The sequence below is a fragment of the Macaca mulatta genome, chromosome 14 (genome assembly GCF_049350105.2).
Source record: "Macaca mulatta isolate MMU2019108-1 chromosome 14, T2T-MMU8v2.0, whole genome shotgun sequence".
Taxonomy (NCBI): domain Eukaryota; kingdom Metazoa; phylum Chordata; class Mammalia; order Primates; family Cercopithecidae; genus Macaca; species Macaca mulatta.
Genome location: NC_133419.1, coordinates 121,480,409 through 121,499,380, shown reverse-complemented (window position 1 = coordinate 121,499,380; position 18,972 = coordinate 121,480,409). Strand labels below are relative to the sequence as shown.

The window sequence follows — 18,972 nt, the reverse complement described above, 5'->3', positions numbered from 1 at the left end:
CTTGAGAACTAGCATCGTGTCTATTCAGCCCTGGCAAAAAGAAATTGTTCAATAGATGTTTGCTCAACTGAACTGAAATGATCCCAAATGAGTCCAGTGGAACTGAATTATGGTCTTACCAGCGGCTACGGCCCAGGGATTTCCTGGGATCTGGGAATTGGTCTTTTGTTCCCTATGAAGGGTGCCCTGCTCAGTAGAAATGGAAATCATTTATAAAGGGCCTCAGCTCTGGAACCCCTGTACGCTGATTCTGCAAGCTTTGGCCGTGTGAGCAGTTTGCAGGAGGCACAGGAAGGGAAGGAGATGCATTTACCTCTTCCTCTCAGGCAGCGGAGGAGTTGGAAGGCTCAGCTGCTGGAATAAAAGGCCATGATGGGGTATGGTGGCCCCATGGAGGAACTTCTTCTCAAAATGCTAGCACTGGCATGGATTGGAGACTCCTTAGAAGCCCAGGCTGGACAGGGATGGTGGCATGAGGGGTGTTGTGGAACTTCCTCCTTTCCTGTGTCTTCACAGGGTCCCTCCTCTGGACAGAGAGCAGTTCAGGGAGGGGAGGGTGCGGCTGTGTCACAGATGGTTCAGAGGGGTTAATGGTAAGTGCCACTGACTGTAGCCCCATCCAGGGAAGGAGCAGCTTCCTGGATGGACCCAGGGGCCAGATCCTCCTGCCTGACAGTAAGCAGCTGCTCAGTGCTCTCTGGTCCCAGGTGGTAAACAACCCTGGCCCCGCAGGGCCCACAGAGCTGTGGGAGAGAGGCTGGGAGTCCTTCAAGTGGAAGCACTTCCCAGTGCTGCAGCCTGAGTGGAGCAGACGGTACAGTCTCCCTCTGAGCCTGTTCATACTGCACAGAGTACGTGTAAAGCCCTGGTGTCCCAGGGCAAGGCAAACAATTGCCTCAATCACTTCCGAAGAACCATCTCCTCTCTTGTGCTAAAGCTGTCAGGAACGCATTCCGTTCTGAACTCTCTGGGAGTAGAGAGCGGACTAAATGGATTGGCCTTGCTGGCCCTGGAGCCGAGGAAGCAATGTGTGAGGGAAGGAGTGCCACGCCCCATGACGGGCCCCCTGGTGTCCAAGAACTCGAGACAGCCATCACTTTTCCTCACCAACAGCGTATCACGCAAAGCCTTCACCTGGTCCCAAGATACCGTGTAGGCAGCAATACCATTTACTGGGGCTTTCCAAGTGCCAGGCACACATGCCACCTGAATTCCTAGAGCAACCCTGAGAGGGAGGAGTCACTATGCTAATTCCACTACTACTAGGTAACATTTATGGAGAGTACACACTATGCCAGGCACTGCTCTAAGTCTTCTAAGCACCATCTCATTTAATCTTCACAACAACCTCATGAAGTGAGAACTCTTCTTATTCCCACTTTACAGAAGAGGACTGTTGGGCATAGGAGAGAAGCTCAGGATGCTGGTAGAGCCAGGATTAGAATCCTGGTGCATCCAACTCCAGAACTTCCTCTACACTGAAGCCAGGCTCTCTCCTCTGCCCCCACGTACACTCTGTTTCAACCATACTGTCTGTCACTGCATCCCAATGTATCCCTTTTTTTTCTGCCTTCAGCCTTTGCTCATGCTATTATGCCATCTACCTAATGCCTTCTTCTCTCTCTTCATCGACCAACATTCTAAGATATGGCCAGGGGCCTCATCTGACCCCATAGCCTGCTCTGCCTACCTCCTAGTTCTGACCTCCTGCTCCCCTGTCTGAGCCACTCATTGGCACGTTCTCTGGAGAGCCACCTAAGACGATGTCATTTTGCAGATGTGTGCATCTGAACTTCTTCCTGGAGAAGATCTTGAACCTCAGTTTCCCCATCTGTAAAATGAAGGGGTTGGACCAGATGATTTCTAAGTACAGCTATTCAATGCATGACTGAGCCCACATCATGCCCATAATGTGGGTAGCTCCGAGAAGGGGAGTAAGGAATGTGTGCTGAATGACTCATCACTATTTGCATGCCTTTCTCTTCTGGCTTCTTACTTTTTTTTCCTTAAGCCAACTTCAATTGATGCTGTTGAACTGAAGGAGGGATGCTAGCCCTCACTTCTTAGAGGCAGCTCTGAATCACCAGAGGTCATGCTCGTGGAGCCTGAGAGAAGTTCAGAAGCCTGTGCAGGAGGTGCAGCCACGGGGAGCCGGAACACTATGCACCGTGCTCCCTCTGACCGCTGGAGCCACGAGAGGCCCGGATAACCAGGGCGCCTCTAGTTTCAAGGGGAAACTGTGGACAGCTGATAGCATGCTTGGCCTCACAGAGACAAACTGAGGCACAGGTGAGGGGTTGACAGGGAAGCCCCTGCTTCTGGGTCTGCAGGAAATTAAACCTCAAACTGGTTCCAGCAGCAGCAGGGACGGAGCCTCGGGTTGTTTGAATGGTAAAGGGTGGTGCTTAAATACATGAGCCGCAGGAGAAACGCTGATCTGTAGGAACGGAGGAGGGCGACGCTTGTGGTAGCTCCCTGCAGAAGAAAGGCTGAGGCTCAGATGAGACACGGGCGGAAAAAAAGGAAGGGCCAGGTGGGACAGGAGCTGACCTAATAGGTCTTGTCCATCCCTGTTATTTTAGATCTGTGGGCTGTGTAGAAGGAGTTAGAAAGTCAAACATGAAGAGCCTGGGGCTATAATGGTGGAAGGGCAGAGGTGGGGGATGTCAGATGCAGGCTGGAGAAAGCTTTACAAGTGACCCTCACTTTAAATAAACCCATTATATGAAAATCTGTCTATTTGAACCCAAGAGAACAGGGGGTGATTTCCTCCTCGTATCTTTCCAGTTTCCAGGCTGGCTATTAATTAATGCCCCGTGTGATACTTTCCATCTCGGAGCCTCGCTTTCAACCATCAGACGAGGGGGCTGACCTCTGGCTTCCAGCATCGTTAGCTTCTATACACTTCATAATCTTTGATTCTTGAAATAACCATTGCTTCCCTCAACTGACTCTCCCACCCTGAATACGATTCATTAAGTGTGATGTGGACGGAGCTTTCTGAAATCCCCATTACTCAAAGTAAGGCACAACTGTGCCCTGTTAGAGTGCTACAGCCCCACCTTCAATCAGAGCCTCTGCTTTCCACAGTCAAAGGCATCACTAGGGTCTCTTTCATCGCCCTGAAGCCGAGTTCCTGGCCACAGGGTGACAGGTGTAGGGTTAGGGCAATTGTCCAGGACCCCAGATCCACTTGCATTTTTTTAAATTAACAATGCGAATTAGCCCCGGGCCACTAGCCCAGGGCAAACCACGGCCTTTGGCATTGGGCAGCAGCTGGCTTGAGGAGGCTCAGCACAACTTTCAAAGGTTCAGAGCTATCAGATGCATCAAGCCCAGAAAACTAGAAAGGGAAGGGGAATATCCAATGGCGATGGATGCTGACATTAGGCAGGCCACTCGAGAACAGCCCTGGAGACAGTGCTGCCACATAAGTAGGGCTGAACTTTGAAACAGAAGAGAGAGGGGGAGGCTGGCAATAAGTTGGGAGGAAGCCTGTTCAAATGTGGGGTGAGAGAATAAAGCCAACAACAAAAGCCACAGCTGCCACTTCCTGAAGGCCTGCTATGTGCGGTGCCGAGCATTTCACCTACACTGTTGCGGGGAGTGTTCCCCGTGACCCTATGAGGCAATGCTACCATCGCTCCCATTTATGAACGAGGAAACAGAGGCACAAAATGGTTTAACAGCCTGTCTACGTCACACAGCTAATACATGGGAGACCCAGGATTTAATGCTTGTCAGTCTGGTTCTAAAATCCATGCTCTGAATTTGTATACCACACAGCCTCACCAAAGGAAGGATCACAGTGCTGTGGGCTCTCCTCCACCCAGAGATCCTGTCTCCCTCCTCCCTTCCTTCCCCAAACACAATCGCTGCCCCACCGTGCAATAGCCAACAGGTGGGAGGTGCTTAAGCTGCAACCCACCTGCCCCCTTACTTTGGGAGGGAAAGAACTGGGCTGGAGCCTTTCAATGAACCTTACCTGGGTAGTGTTTAAAACCCACTGCAGAGGAGCACTCTGGCTTCAGGTGAAAAGCCTTTGGAGTGGGAAGTTCCAGAAGTTCCCTTTTCTAACAAATGCTAATCATACCTCAAACACACTGAGATGTAAAAACTGAACTGAGGGCCACTTGCTAAGAAAATACCTGGTGCCTAAAAGAAGCCCATTAAAAAGATGCCCAAAGTTCTATAAGGTGGAATAAAGATATCCGTTTCCTTTATTTCCCTGATTGATCTGGCTCAATAGTTTAGATATATTGACTTTACTAAGTCAGGCTGCACGGGTCACTAAAGAGGAAATTTACATCTGCTAATGATGCCATCCATCATGGGCAAATCTTGGCTCCCTCATTTCTGCCAGAGAAACCCCAAAGAACCAAAGAAGAGAGGGGCTGGCTTTTCAAAGTATGGACTACTGAACTATTTAGAAATCTGGACCCTTTGTCTGAGACCTGGCCCCCTGGACAAGGAAACACTGTGGACTGGACTGGGGGTTCACAAGGAGTTGTTGCTGGCATTTCTGATTTCATTTGCAAGATACTGGGAAATCTGAATCTCCCTTCCATTATACTGGAAATTAACCTCCATGACAACTAGGATTCTTGTCTGTTCCCTGCTGAATCCTCATGGCCTAGAATAAAATATAATAGGCACTCACTAAACACTTATTGACTGAATGAATACATGAGCGACTATTCTGGCCTTGTTCCTCCATGCCTTCTTGGGGAGGAATCTGTGCCTATAGATCCTGTTGGCCTCAATGGCCCTGTTCTATATGGTATGGCCCTCCCTCAGTCATAGGACCAGGAGGGACCAGGAGTAGACACTCTCTCCAAAGGTAGTTATTAGGCAGCCTGGCCAACACCTGCAACTTGTGAGACTGGCCCCACTGCAAGTCGAGCTGGTCCAATCAGAGCCAGACCTTGGGGACACACACTAAGAGGCACTGGGGGAAGCTGCCACTGATGTGTGCCCTAAAGAGAGACTGAAAACCACCTGAGGGCAGGAGCACATCTGTCTTATTTCCTGCTTTGTTCCCAATGCCTGATATCCTGAATTATGCCTGAGATAGAGTCAATGCTCAATAAAAGTTTCTGAATGAATAAACAGAGAGTACATCAGGTCTGGGTAGTCATTATGGACAAGTACATGATGAATAAACCAGGGAACCCAAACTAAGAGAGAGGGAAGAGCCTGGATCTAACAGCACAGGAGCATGAAGGAAGCTGTGAGAGGGAGAAAGGCTAGGGAGTCTCCAGAGCCACCGCCTGCCTCACTTCTTACCTTTTCTGGATCTCACAATACCCCACATGTGATGCTTGGGCCGGTGTGGATGTACTGATTTTCCTGCAACCCTAACAGCCCAGGCTGGAGCTTTGCTGGATCCTCAGATGGAAGAACAGATGTATTTGAGCAAGTTGTTCTTTTGTTTTGTTTACTTATTTTTGCCACCGAGGGTGGTCAAAGGTTGAAATAAGTTAGAAAGGGAGGAGATGGGGACTCTTCAAAGTTTTAGGGAATAGATACTATTATCTCTGATTTGAGGGGCTCTTCTCCTGCCCTCTGAACTGGAGCTGTTCCATTTCTAGCTTAGCCACAAGCCACCAACCCACTAACTTGGGCTTAGTCTTGTAAAGTTGTCAAGGTAATACGAACAGCAGGCCAGAGGATTGCAGGGAGGTGTCGTGGACTGTGCGCTGGGCACACAGGGTCCAGGACCAGCTCAGCCATTGACTAGCTCTGTGGTCTGGCAAATGATTCAACGGTTTCGAACCTCAGTTTCTTTTCTAAAGTGGAGGGGATAACACTTAACTCTTAGGTGAGAATTAAAAGCAGTACCCAGCACATAGTAGGGGCTCCATATATGTGACTTGAGCGACCTACTACGTACACCTGTAAAACACCGCAATTCACAGATTTTCCTATATTTAAAATAATTTAAATCTCACAATAGGCTGGGCACAGTGGCTCACGCCTGTCATCTCAGCACTTTAGGAGGCTGAGGTAGGGGGATCACTTGGGGTCAGGAGTTCAAGACCAACCTGGCCAACATGGCGAAACCCCATCTCTCCTAAAAATACAAAAATTATCTGGGCATAGTGGCACACCCCTGTAATCCCAGCTACTAGGGAGGCTGAGGCACGAGAATCACTTGAACACGGGAGGCAGCTGCAGTGAGCTGAGATCACACCACTGCACTCCAGCCTGGGCAACAGAGCAAGACTCTGTCTCAAAAAAAAAAAAAAAAACAAACCTCACAACAACCTACAAGACTTGCAAAATAGAGCCTAGTATTCCTCTTTTAAAGATGAAGAAACTGAGGTTTGGATAGGATAGGATAAGTGACTTACTGGCTTATCTGAGGTTACCCAGAGAGTGAGTGGTCAAATTCCATCCCAAGTCCCAGTTTCTCCCACAACACCGCCCTTAGCATAAGAAAGCAAGGTAAGCAGTCAGATGTGTAGTGGCTAAGATACCCTCGGGCTGGCCGTCTCTCTTATCGCACGCACACGAGATTTCATTCAGGGATGTGTGGACAAAATGTCCAGAAGATGAATCAATCAATATATGAAGCAATGAATGAATGAATGAATGAATGAATGAATGAATGAATGAATGGGTATCCTGTCTTAATTCTACTCCACACGTGATTCGCAACAAAACCTGGGAATCTCATCCAGGCTGAGAGCTTCACAGGACCTCCTGGTTCAAGTTCCTCTCCTTTCGCTGGAAATATCGATATCAGGTATCTCAGAGGCCTGGTGACTGATGGGTGCAGCTCACACCACCGCTCATCCATCCCCTCAGCAACGGAAGAGGCAGCCCTGCCCAGTCTACGTACTGGTTTCTGCAGTCTCGTACTCGCTGTCTCTGAGAAGCTCAAAGATGTCCACTTCGACCTTGGCCTTGCCCAGCCTCTCAGGAGCGCGGTTGATGCGGTTCTTGGCCAGGGTGATGGAGAGCCGCTCCCCTCTGCTGCACTCCATGGGGTCGTCCAAGATAGCAGCTGTGGGCAGGCAACCACATGGAGACAATTGGTACTCCACCGTTACTGTCACCCTCCTCCTTCTCCAGCCTCCCCCTGCTGCCACCTTCCTCTTCCAGGCAGCGCCCCAAGTCTCTCTCCATCCTGCCATGCTCAGAACCGTCCCCCAGGGCAAATTCTGTCCAAGCTGAAGGGTCTCGGTTTGCAGCCAGGTATACAGCAGTGAATTCTAACGTGGATGCATGCCTCAGGAACCCTGTAATACCAGAGCAGGCCACTAGGGGTCCTGTCTGCACGAGGTCCCCAGGTCCAGGCATCCTGATACTTGGATACCTGTCTCCATGCACACAGGTAAGCAGGCATTGTACAAAGCGAGGCAGGTAGTGGCTGTCCTTTGAAATGGTATTCGGAACATATGAGAAACTCTCCCTGAGGTGAGAGAGGGTTAAAGGATGCCAGGTCTGTGAGGGAGGGCTGTGGTCTCAAGGAGCAGCTGCCAGACACTGCTGAATGCTGGCTCCCCAGGCTCTGACACCGATGGGCCATGCTGCCAACGTGAGCTACTTAGTTTCTCTGAACCTCTTTCCTCACTGAACATTAGAAAGAGTAGGACAACCTCACAGGGTTGGTGTGAGGATTCACTAAGATAATGTATGGAAGTGGCACAGCACACAGATTTAATCAGTGTGACTTACTCAGTGTGGATGACTGCAGTGGTGTAATACCAACAGTTGCCCAACTTCTGGGAGCAGTGTTAAGGATAAGTGTTATGGTATCACAGACAACTGGCGTCCAATCCCAGCTCCAGCCCTCCACAGCTCTGGGACCTCAGTTGCCTCACTTTTAAGGAAGTGGAGAGAGCCTTGGGCTATTGTGAAGATTACAGGATATGGCATGGGCTCAACACAGTATCTTGCATGCAGTAGGCACTCAATAAATCTAGCTACAGAGATTCTTAATTCTCTTGATGCAGATGTTACAAAAATGAAGATCACCAAAAACTTGTACACAAATATAAGCAGCATTATTCATAATTGCCAAAAAGAAACCCAAATGTCCATAAATTGATGGATAAATAAAATGTGGTTTACCCATACAATGGAGTATTATTCAATGATAAAAAATAGCAGGTACTGATACATGCTACAATATGAATGAACCTTAAAAACACTATGCTAAGTGTGGCTGGACACAGTGGCTCATGCCTATAATCCCAACACTTTGGAAGGCTGAGGTGGGCAGATCACTTGAGGTCAGGAGTTTGAGACCAGCCTGGCCAATATGGTGAAACTCTGTCTCTACTAAAAATACAAAAATTAGCCGGGTGTGGTGGCATGATGTCTGTAATCCCAGCTACTCGGGAGGCTGAGGTAGGAGAATCACTTGAACCCAGGAAGTGGAGGTTGCAGTGAGCTGAGATAGTGTCACCTCACTCCGGCCTGGGTGACAGAGCGAGACTCCATCTCAAAAAACAAACAAACCATTAGGCTAAGTAAAAAAAGCCACACACACACACAAAATACATATTGGACAGTTCCATGAATATGAAATGTCCGAAGAGCTGAATCCACAGAGGCAGAAAGATTTGTGGTTGCCTAGGGTTAGGAGAAATGGGGAGTGTCTGCTAATGCATGTGGTGTTCTTTTTGGGGGTGATGAAATGTTCCTAAAATTGTGATAATGGTTGCACTACTCTGTGAATATATGAAAAAACCACTAAATTATACATTTTAAGGAATTATGTGGTATGCAAGTTATATCTCAATAAAGCCATTATATTAATAGAAATAACAGAAATATCAACCTTATCTTTCAGAGGTTGAGAACTCAGAAAAGCAACACAGGGAATCAAGCCAAATAAATTTCACTGACACATGGCCGTTGAATGTCTGGTGGACACAGAGATCCAGGTTCTATGATGTCCTTTCTGGGCATTGCTCCATACTCACTATAATCCATCCCACAAACCCAACATCAGGACACAGAATATTGCAAAACATTTTTTCCTTGATTTGTGGATTTATTTACATGCATAACTTCACTGAATAATAAAAGTTAAATGTCATTTACTCATGTTGGCCATGCATGGGGCTACAGAGGTACACCCAAGTCCGAGGCAATCTAGTGGACTTCTGGGAATTAACTAGCAAAGTCCACGCACACCTGGGTGATCAGTCACCTGTAGAAGTGACCACAGCACCATAAATGTGACTGAAGAGCCTGGGAACATTTAAATCACCCCCACACCCCCACCTCAGGGAAGCATGACTAGATTGAGGTGGCTACTGAGAGAGTAGAAACCGAGACAGTCACACCGTGGCATAAAAGAATGACAACCTTGGAACTAGAAAGGAAGCAGGGCAGCCTAGAGGAATGCTTCTCAAATGGTGCTCCCTGGCAGGCCCCTGAGTTCCTCCAAGAAGTGGAGGGGAGGCTGCCTGGGATCTCCAGCCCCATACCAGCTCCAACCATCACAATTCCACCTGCATCCATTTTAGGGGGTGGGGTCCCACATAAGAGTTGATGTGGGAAAAAAATGTTTTGCTATTAAAAATACATAGGGGCTGGGCATGGTGGCTCACACCTGTAATCCCAGCACTTTGGGAGACTGAGGCAGACAAATAAGGTTGGGAGTTCGAGACCAGCCTGACCAACATGGAGGAAACCCCGTCTCTACTAAAAATGCAAAAAAAAAAAAAAAAAAAAAAAAAAAGGCAGGCATGGTAGCGGGCGTCTGTAATCCCAGCTACTCGGGAGGCTGAGGCAGGAGACTCTCTTGAACCCGGGAGCTGGAGGTTGCAGTGAGCCGAGATTGTGCCACTGCACTCCAGCCTAGGCAGCAAGAGCAAAACTCTGCCTCAAAACATATATATATAAAAAATAGGAAAAAATCAGCCAAGCTGTAGAACAAGGAAAAGAGACATCTAAAGTGTCAGGAACTGGCAGTGCCATCCAGCATAAGTTAGACAGACACTGGATCCATGACACACGAGCTTTACATTAAGCTACAATGTCAGCATAACCACTTAGTGGACACTATCTCACTTAATCTCTGTAACAATTCCGTGAGGCAGATGTTTTATCTTCACTTGGACACGAGGAGTTGGAGGTCAGAGAGGTCATGATCTGCCCGTTCTCACAGGTTTGAAGCATGACAGAGGAGGGAGATGAGCCCAGGTCAGTCTGACTCCAGACCCTGCACCCTGGCCACAGCTTGTCTTCCTTTTTTAAAAGAAAAACTCAAGGATTTGCTGCTAAGCAGGGGTGCGCTAGGGAGCGTGCATGAGCCTTCTAGGGACTGTAAAGGAAGCCTCCTTTTACAGACTGTAAAGGAACCCTAAAACACCAATAGCAACAGGCTTGCCCCTGGACCTCTGAAAACTCTCTCAGGGAACTTCCCCTCCTCCCTTCTCCCTGTCCTCCCTCCACCCCAGTGACACGGTGTTTAGACTGTGGAGGCAGCTATCCTTCCCTCTGGGCCAAATGAGCTCACTGTTACAACGTTTCCATCTACAACCTACTAACTATTTAACAATCACTTGTAATAAGATAAATAAAGTAGTAAAATAATCTCTCAGAAAATGAGCATGTCCGCTGCAGGTCTGGGAACTGGGAATGTTTTGATGTAGTTGTTCATGTTTCAGAGTCACGCTGGGCCTGCCTCTGCCTCATCAGTGTACAAAGGCCACAATTACACCTGCACCACAGGAGGCAGCACACACCAAAGGGTCTGCGCTGGAGCCTAGCAGTTCCATCTATTCCCACTTCGTTTTGGCAAAGTAAACATTCAAGAGTGTGCTATGGACTTCAGCAGGTCCCCCCAAATTCATATATTGAAGTTCTAACCCCTAATATTACTGCCTTAAAAAATAGGGTCTGTAGGACAAAACGAAGGTTTAAATAAGGTCATCAGGATGGGACCTTGATCTGATAGGATCAGTGTCCTTATAAGAACAGACACCAGTGCCTCATGCCTGTACCAGAACTTTGGGAGGCCGAGGCAGGCGGATCACTTGATGTCAGGAGTTCAACACCAGCCTGGCCAACATGGTGAAATCCCGTCTCTACTAAAAATACAAAAAAAATTATCCAGGCATGGTAGTGTGTGCCTGTAATCCCTGCTACTGGGGAGGGTGAGACACAAGAACCACTTGAATCCAGGAGGCGGAGGCTACAGTAAGCCAACAGGATCATACCACCGCACTCCAGCCTGGGCAACAGAGTAAGACTCTGTCTCAAAAAAAAAAAAAAAAAAAAAAAAAAAGCCTGGCACAGCGGCTCACACCTGTAATCCCAGCGCTTTGGGAGTCTGAGGCGGGTGGATCATCTGAGGTCAGGAGTTCGAGACCATCCTGGCCAACGTGGTGAAACCCCATCTCTACTAAAAACACAAAAAATAGCCAGGTGTGGTGTTGGGCACCTGTAATCCCAGCTACTCGGGAGACTGAGGCAGGAAAACTAGGAGGCAGAGGTTGCAGTGAGCTGAGATTGTGCCACTACACTCCAGCCTGGGTGACAACAGGGCAAGACTCCATCTCCAAAAAAAAAAAAAAGAGAGAGAGACACCAGAGCTCACTCTCTTTTTCTCTCTGCCACATGAGGATAGAACAAGATGGCTATCTGCAAACCAGGGAGAGGGTCCTCATCAGGAAGCGAATTGCCTGACACCGTGATCTTGGACTCCCAGCCCCCAGAACACTGAGTAACATTTCTGCTGTGTAAGCCACCCAGTCTGCGGTGTTTTGCTATGGTGGCCTGGACACCAGTCTGCCATGTAACAGCATACAGTCGGCTCACAGAGCATCACTGCACACACCTTGAGATAGAGGGATAATAAGCAGGTGGGAAATAGGGAACATGGGAATCTTATAGTAAGGGGAGGATGAGGTCCTCTCTTCACCCCATTCCTCTTTCCCTGCCCACAGCATCTAATTCAGAACTCTGTGCTCCAAGTTATTCTGCAGGTCATTGCCAACTCACTAAGATCTAAAATCTTGTCCTCTCTACCTCCCAATCCCCGTGCCATTCAGGGACCACTTTTCATTAGGTTTTCAACAGTGATTCAGCTCTGGCTGGAAATGGCCCCAACCAGTGGTTGGCTGGCAGGAAACATATGAGGATCGTAATAATTAGGATGACACCAGGTACTCAGACTCTAGAGCTGTGGACATGAAAGACAAGGTGGAGGCTCAGGCTCTCTTGGGACACCAGAGAAGCATGTCCTCAACAGGCAGTTACCAAACAGCACGCTTCTTTAGTAGTCCCAGGAGCGGGGACCAGATGGATGAAGGACAGCAGCTTGCTGAAGACTTAATATGCAGCGAATGCTCATGGCCTGCGCTGCGTCCCCTAGGCCTGGCTGCCTGGTTGGGCTGGGATGCTCCGAGTCCCAGCTGCTGCCTAATGAGGAACAATATGATCCAGCACATCCTCCAGCCCTGGGGACTGCCCTGAAGAGAAGCGCCGCACCACAGTGAGGCTGGGAGATCTGGGGCCACAGCAAGGGCAGAGCTGAAATGGGGAGACGCGTTCAGAGACCTGGGGCTTCCCCCTCTTTCCATCCATGAGGCCTCAGTGCACAATGACTCTTCCAACCCAGGTGGACTCCAGATGCCTCCAGCATGCCCAGGAAGCTGGGATCCCCTGCGTTTCCATCGAGTCTTTCTCCCCAGGAGCCCCAAGCACTTCATCCTCTGCCAAGTTCTGAGTTCTAAGGCTCATGCCAAGAAAAGGGGAACCCCTTGATTGTGCCGTTCTCCACCCCTAAAACTCTTCTCCATGTTCTTGTCACATGCTTGTGTCAACACTGGAGGGGACTCCTCCCGCTGCAGCCCCTTCCAGCTCACCCCTAATCAGTGTGGCTGTGGCGACCCCAAGAGGGCATACAGCCACTGACCCGCTCAAGGTCCTCAGAATCTCCCCACTCTCTGAAGAGCTGTCCCAGTTAAGTCTCTGGCATGGCCTCAGGCCCCTTCTGTCCTGTCTTGGCCACATACCTCTGTGGTCACAGCATCCTCTCTACCCCCAACAAGGTGTCAGAGCCTCCATGTACAGTCCTGGACTGGCCCATTAACTCTCCTCCATGCCTTTGCCGACGCTGTCCCTGTCCTTTGTTCTCCCTTTCCCTACCAGGGCTCTTCTCTCCCTCAGACACCTCTTCCAGGAAGCCCTCTCTGACCCACTAGCCACAGTGCTCCCTTTCTCCTCGGATTTCCCGAGAAACTCCTACCACTCCAGCAGGCTATTCCTTGCACACTGCCTTGGAGGGGTATTTATCCTTCTATCGGTACCTGTGAGTTCCCTCAACTGCTCGTATAATCCACCCTCCACATCTGTGGGTTCTGCATCTGCAGATTCAAACAACCATGGATTGAAAATATTCAGAAAAAAACAGTAAGAAACAACAGTACAATAATAAAAATAATACCAGTAAAAATACAGTATAGCAACTATTTGCATAACACTTACACGGTATTAGGTATTAGAAGTACTCTGGAGATGATTTAAAGTACATGAGAGGCTGTGCATAAGTTATATGCAAATACTACGCATTTTACATAAGGGACTTGAGTGTCCTCGATTTTAGTATCAGAGGGAGGTCCTGGAATCAATCCCCAGTGGATACCGAGACAGCTGTACTTTAAAAACCCAGAGTAATCCCTCTTTCCTTTGAATCTTCCCAAACTCCCCATCCCAAATTAATTTCCCCTTCCTTTGAACTCCCACAGAAATTCCTCTGCACCCTTCATTAGACACAAGCCACTTTTTCATTATGCTGATTTGTCTATCTTTTCAGCTCCTTCAGGGTGAGGACCACACCTGATTCATCTCCGTAGCCGCACAATTCTGGACGCAGAGTAGGCCCTTCATGAATGGTTGCTGAGTGAATGAAAAATTCAAGGCCGCCTGTCTTTTCATCCCCTACAGCCAGTAGGAGACGTGGAGCCTGGCGATGGTGCAGTCAGCGTCAGGCAATGAGTGGACTGACAACAGCCCCCACACACAGGGGTCCACAGGGTGGATGACCCGCCAGAGGCCTCCAGGGTCCCCCAGGGCTGGCTGTGTTCCTCCTGCTCCCTGGGTAAACTGGACTGGGGCTGGCTCACACTCCACAAATTCTCAGCAGCCCAGAAGTGACCCCTCAGGTTGAAAAAGCAGCCTCCTTAATCCCTCAGTTCTTCCAGAGCCGCGCTGCTGAAGATTTCCATGCACTTCGGTAACTCTTACCCTTTTAAGGGGTAAAATAAAGAGGTTTTACTGGAGAGTCTTTATAGGCAGTATCTATAACACTGCCTGTGGCTGTTTGGCTGAGCCGGATAGAGCCCTGTGTTAACAAGAAAAAGTGATGGTTTGCACCTTGGGGAGTGTGTTAGCTCTGCTCCCCAGCTGACCCCGGCTGCTTGCTCTCGGAGGCCCAGCCACAGCCCACCCCATCACTCATCTGGCACCTCTGTCCTCTGTGTCCCGCTCTTCAGCCCCTTGTCCTTGGTCATCCCTCTTGCTGGAGGGAATCACACCACTGTGCAGCTGCTCCCGCCACCAACTCACACCTTCGTCCCCATCTGGGGCACCAGGCTGGGCTGCTACCAGCCTTGGAGCATGCTCAGTCAGCTCCTCCCACACCACAGAACCTTAGCTTCGGCTGGGTCTGCCAATACAAAGCCCCACAGACTGGAAGGCTTAAACAACAGAAATTCCCTTCCTCACAATTCTGGAGGCTGGAAGTCTAAGATCAAGGTGTGGGCAGGACTGGTTTCTTCCAAGACCTCTCTCCTTGGTGTGCGGATGGCGCCTTCTCCCTGCACCTGCTCGTGGTCTTTCTTCCCTCTGTGCCTGCCTGTGTGCCGAGCTCCTCTTCATGTAGACAGAAGTCAAACTGAATTAGGGCCAAACCTAACAACCTCATTGTAACTTTCTTACCTCAACACCAAATAGAGTCACATTCTGATGTCTTAGGGGTTAGGGCTTCAATATAGAAATTCCGGAGAAGAGACAACATAGCCCCTAAAACCGACCTTTACCTCTAACCATCACCCAGCTCTTAGTTCCTAACACCGCCCTTCCCAGCCAACCATCGCCCTGCTCTCAGCCCTAACACCTCCAGTCACCTCTAACCATCACCCGGCTCTCAGCCCTAACACTGCCCTTCCCCCACAACCATCACCCAGCTCTCAGCCCTAACGCCTCCCCTCACCTGTAACCATCACCCGGCTCTCAGCCCTAACACTGCCCTTCCTCTCCAACCATCGCCCTGCTCTAAGCCCTAACACCTCCAGTCACCTCTAACCATCACCCGGCTCTCAGCCCTAACACCTCCAGCCACCTGTAACCATCACCCGGCTCTCAGCCCTAACACTGCCCTTCCTCTCCAACCATCGCCCTGCTCTAAGCCCTAACACCTCCAGTCACCTCTAACCATCACCCGGCTCTCAGCCCTAACACCACCCTTCCCCCACAACCATCACCCGGCTCTCAGCCCTAACACCTCCCCTCACCTGTAACCATCACCCGGCTCTCAGCCCTAACACCTCCCCTCACCTCTAACGATCACCCAGCTCTTAGTTCCTAACACCGCCCTTCCCCTCCAACCATTGCCCTGCTCTCAGCCCTAACAACTCCAGTCACCTCTAACCACCACCTGGCTCTCAGCCCTAACACTGCCCTTCCCCTCCAACCATTGCCCTGCTCTCAGCCCTAACACCTCCAGTCACCTCTAACCATCACCTGGCTCTCAACCCTAACACCTCCCCTCGCCTCTAGCCATCACCCGGCTCTCAGCCCTAACACTGCTCTTCCCACCCAACCATCACCCGGCTCTCAGCCCTAACATCTCCCCTCACCTCTAACTATCGCCCTGCTCTCAGCCCCTAACACTACCCTTCTCTTCCAACCATCACCCAGTTCTCAGCCCTAACACTGACCTTCCCCTCCCAACCACCGCCCAGCTCTCAGCCCCAACATCTCCCCTTACCTCTAAACATTTCCCAGCTCTCGGTCCCTAACACTGCCCTTCCTCTCAAACCATTTACCCTAACACCGCCCTTCACCTGTAACCACTGCTGGGCTCTCACCCCTAACACAGCCCTTTACCTCCAACCATCACCCTGCTCTCAGGCCCTAACAATGCCCTTCACCTGTAACCACTGCTGGGTTCTGACCCCTAACACTGCCCTTCACCTCCAACCATTGCCCTGCTCTCAGCTCCTAACACCACCTTTCACCTGTAACCATTGCTGGGCTCCGACCCCTAACACCACCCTTCACCTCCAACCATCACCCTGCTCTCAGCCCCTGGCTCTCAGCTCACACACTGGTTAAACTGAGGCCACTCTCAGTGAGTTGGTTGACTTTGTGCCCCACACCTTCCCAACAAGCTCAGGTAACGAGGGCTCAAGACTCCCCACATCCGGCCGGGCGCGGTGGCTCAAGCCTGTAATCCCAGCACTTTGGGAGGCCGAGACGGGCGGATCACGAGGTCAGGAGATTGAGACCATCCTGGCTAACACAGTGAAACCCCGCCTCTAATTAAAAAAATACAAAAAACTAGCCGGGCGAGGTGGCGGGCGCCTGTAGTCCCAGCTACTCGGGAGGCTGAGGCAGGAGAATGGCGTGAACCCGGGAGGAGGAGCTTGCAGTGAGCTGAGATCCGGCCACTGCACTCCAGCCTGGGCGACAGAGCGAGACTCCGTCTCAAAAAAAAAAAAAAAAAAGACTCCCCACATCCTGCCTTCCTCTCCCCTGGGACTCTGCCTCACCAGGCTTCCTTCTTTTTCTTCAGCCTTTCCCCCAGGCCAGCTGGTTCCCCTGTGCTAACAGTCAAGGCCCGCCCCTCCTATGCAGACCCTCCCCTGACCACCCTGACCAGCTGTGCCCTCTGGCTCTCCCTTCTCTGTCACTTTCAATGCAAGCCAGGCTTCTCAAATGACTACTCAACATTTGCTGACTTCACCCCATGCTACTGCACTGTGCCTTCCGTCCCCACCACTCCACCCAAACTGCACCTGCCAAGTCAATATCAACATTCATTTTTGCAAAACTGGTGAACTTTTGATTCTGTGTCTAATTATATCACTAGCTGGCAATACAACTTACAACCTGCCAGGTGCTGTCCTAAGAACAGCATATATGTTACCTCATTTAATCATCCTCCTTGGCTTCCATGAAACTACTCTCCTAGGGTTCTCCCACTGCTCTGTTTCCTCCAGGTATGTTCTTCTGCCTCCCCTTTAAACAATGGTGCATCCAAGGTCTTTGCAGAGGCCTCCCCTTGCCGTCCTCCCAGGAGCTTCCCGATGGATCTATTTCACAGCCGCCTCCATGGGTATGTTTTACTTATATTCAACAGCCTGGTGACATCTCCATGAACGTGTCCGAAGAGCATCTCAAACTTATGAAGACCCAAAGTAAACCCACCTCTTCCCTCCTACATTCTTCCTGTTACATTCCTACATTTAGTTAATAGCAGCACAAGCTACCCAGGCATCGTGCCTTCACCCAGTTCCTCACCTCCCAATAACCAGTCTCCAATTGCTTCTGGTTGTACTTCCTGAAAATTTCTCAAACCAGTCCACTTCTTTCTAGTCTTAACACCACCACCACCCTACTTTGGTCCTTTCATCTCAATGACTTAACTGCAACCTCTTAACTCTTATCTGGTTTTCCGCCCCCAGGCTGGCACGACCACCACCTGGCGCTCCTCAACCACACCCTCTCATAGCTGCCAGAGTGTGCACTTTGAAGTGTAAAGCCCTGCTTTAAAAGCTTCCATCCTCAAAATAAATGGAATTCCTTGGCACGGCACACAAGATCTGAATTGACTCTTTGTCAAACCTTATATTGTGCTTCCCTGCTCATCCCTGTCTACCTTCTAGAAACAGTGAACTACTCATAGCACCCGTTACACACAGACACACACAGACACACACACACACGATGCTGCTGCATGCCTGCACACCTTTGCTCACTCCTCCTTCTGCACTCTCATCTTTGCTCACTGACTATCTCGGCTCAGACATCCCCACCTTCAGGAAGCCTTCCCTGAACACAGAGGCTGAGCAAGTGCACAACAATGTGTTTTCATAGAAACCCATGTATCCTATAATGTACGCCCATCATTGATCTAGTTTTCAACTGCCAGGGTTTAATTCTTCCTATCCCCAGTGCATTGACCTCGCTTGACAACAGGAGAACTTCATGAATGTTTGAGCCAAACTTGTCTTGGCTTTTGAGGGATTCTATGCCAACTTCTATTCCTACCTTCATAATTACTACTTTGACCTGTACATTTGTGGAAAACTGATTTTAACAAAGGTACGGTGGGGAAAAAAGTCTTTACACAAATTTTGCTGGAACATTTGGATATCCATATGTTAAAGAAAAAAGAAATCCCAATCCTTACTCATGCTATATGCAAAAATTAACAAAAATAATGAACCATAGACATAACAGTAAAACCTAAAACCATAAAACTACTAGAAGAAAACCTTTTTGATCTTGAGTTAGGCAAAGATTTCTTAGATATGACACCAAAAGCACAACGCATAAAATTAAAAAATTGGTAAAGCAGACATCATCAAAATTTAGAATGTATGCTCTTCAAAAGATCGGAATAAAAGACAAGCCATAGGTGGGGAGAAAATATTATATGCAAAGCACATGCTGGATAAAGGACTTGTATCCAGAATATGTAAAGAACTTTCAAAGCTCAATAATAAGAAAACAATCTATTTTTTTTTTTTTTTTTTTTTGAGACGGAGTCTCGCTCTGTTGCCCAGGCTGGAGTGCAGTGGCCGGATCTCAGCTCACTGCAAGCTCCGCCTCCCGGGTTCACGCCATTCTCCTGCCTCAGCCTCCTGAGTAGCTGGGACTACAGGCGCCCACCACCTCGCCCGGCTAGTTTTTTGTATTTTTTTTTAGTAGAGACGGGGTTTCACCGTGTTAGCCAGGATGGTCTCCATCTCCCGACCTCGTGATCCGCCCGTCTCG

General features: G+C 49.4%; 1 protein-coding gene across 1 annotated transcript in view; it reads right to left on the bottom strand.

The window, feature by feature from the left end:
• Positions 1–18,972, bottom strand: part of GRIK4 (glutamate ionotropic receptor kainate type subunit 4) — a 332,638-nt gene that overhangs the window by 179,564 nt on the left and 134,102 nt on the right. The window contains exon 2 of the mRNA XM_028834083.2: positions 6,845–7,009. Within this exon, the coding sequence (XP_028689916.1) occupies positions 6,845–7,009 (165 nt within the window). The remainder of the gene's footprint in view (positions 1–6,844; positions 7,010–18,972) is intronic.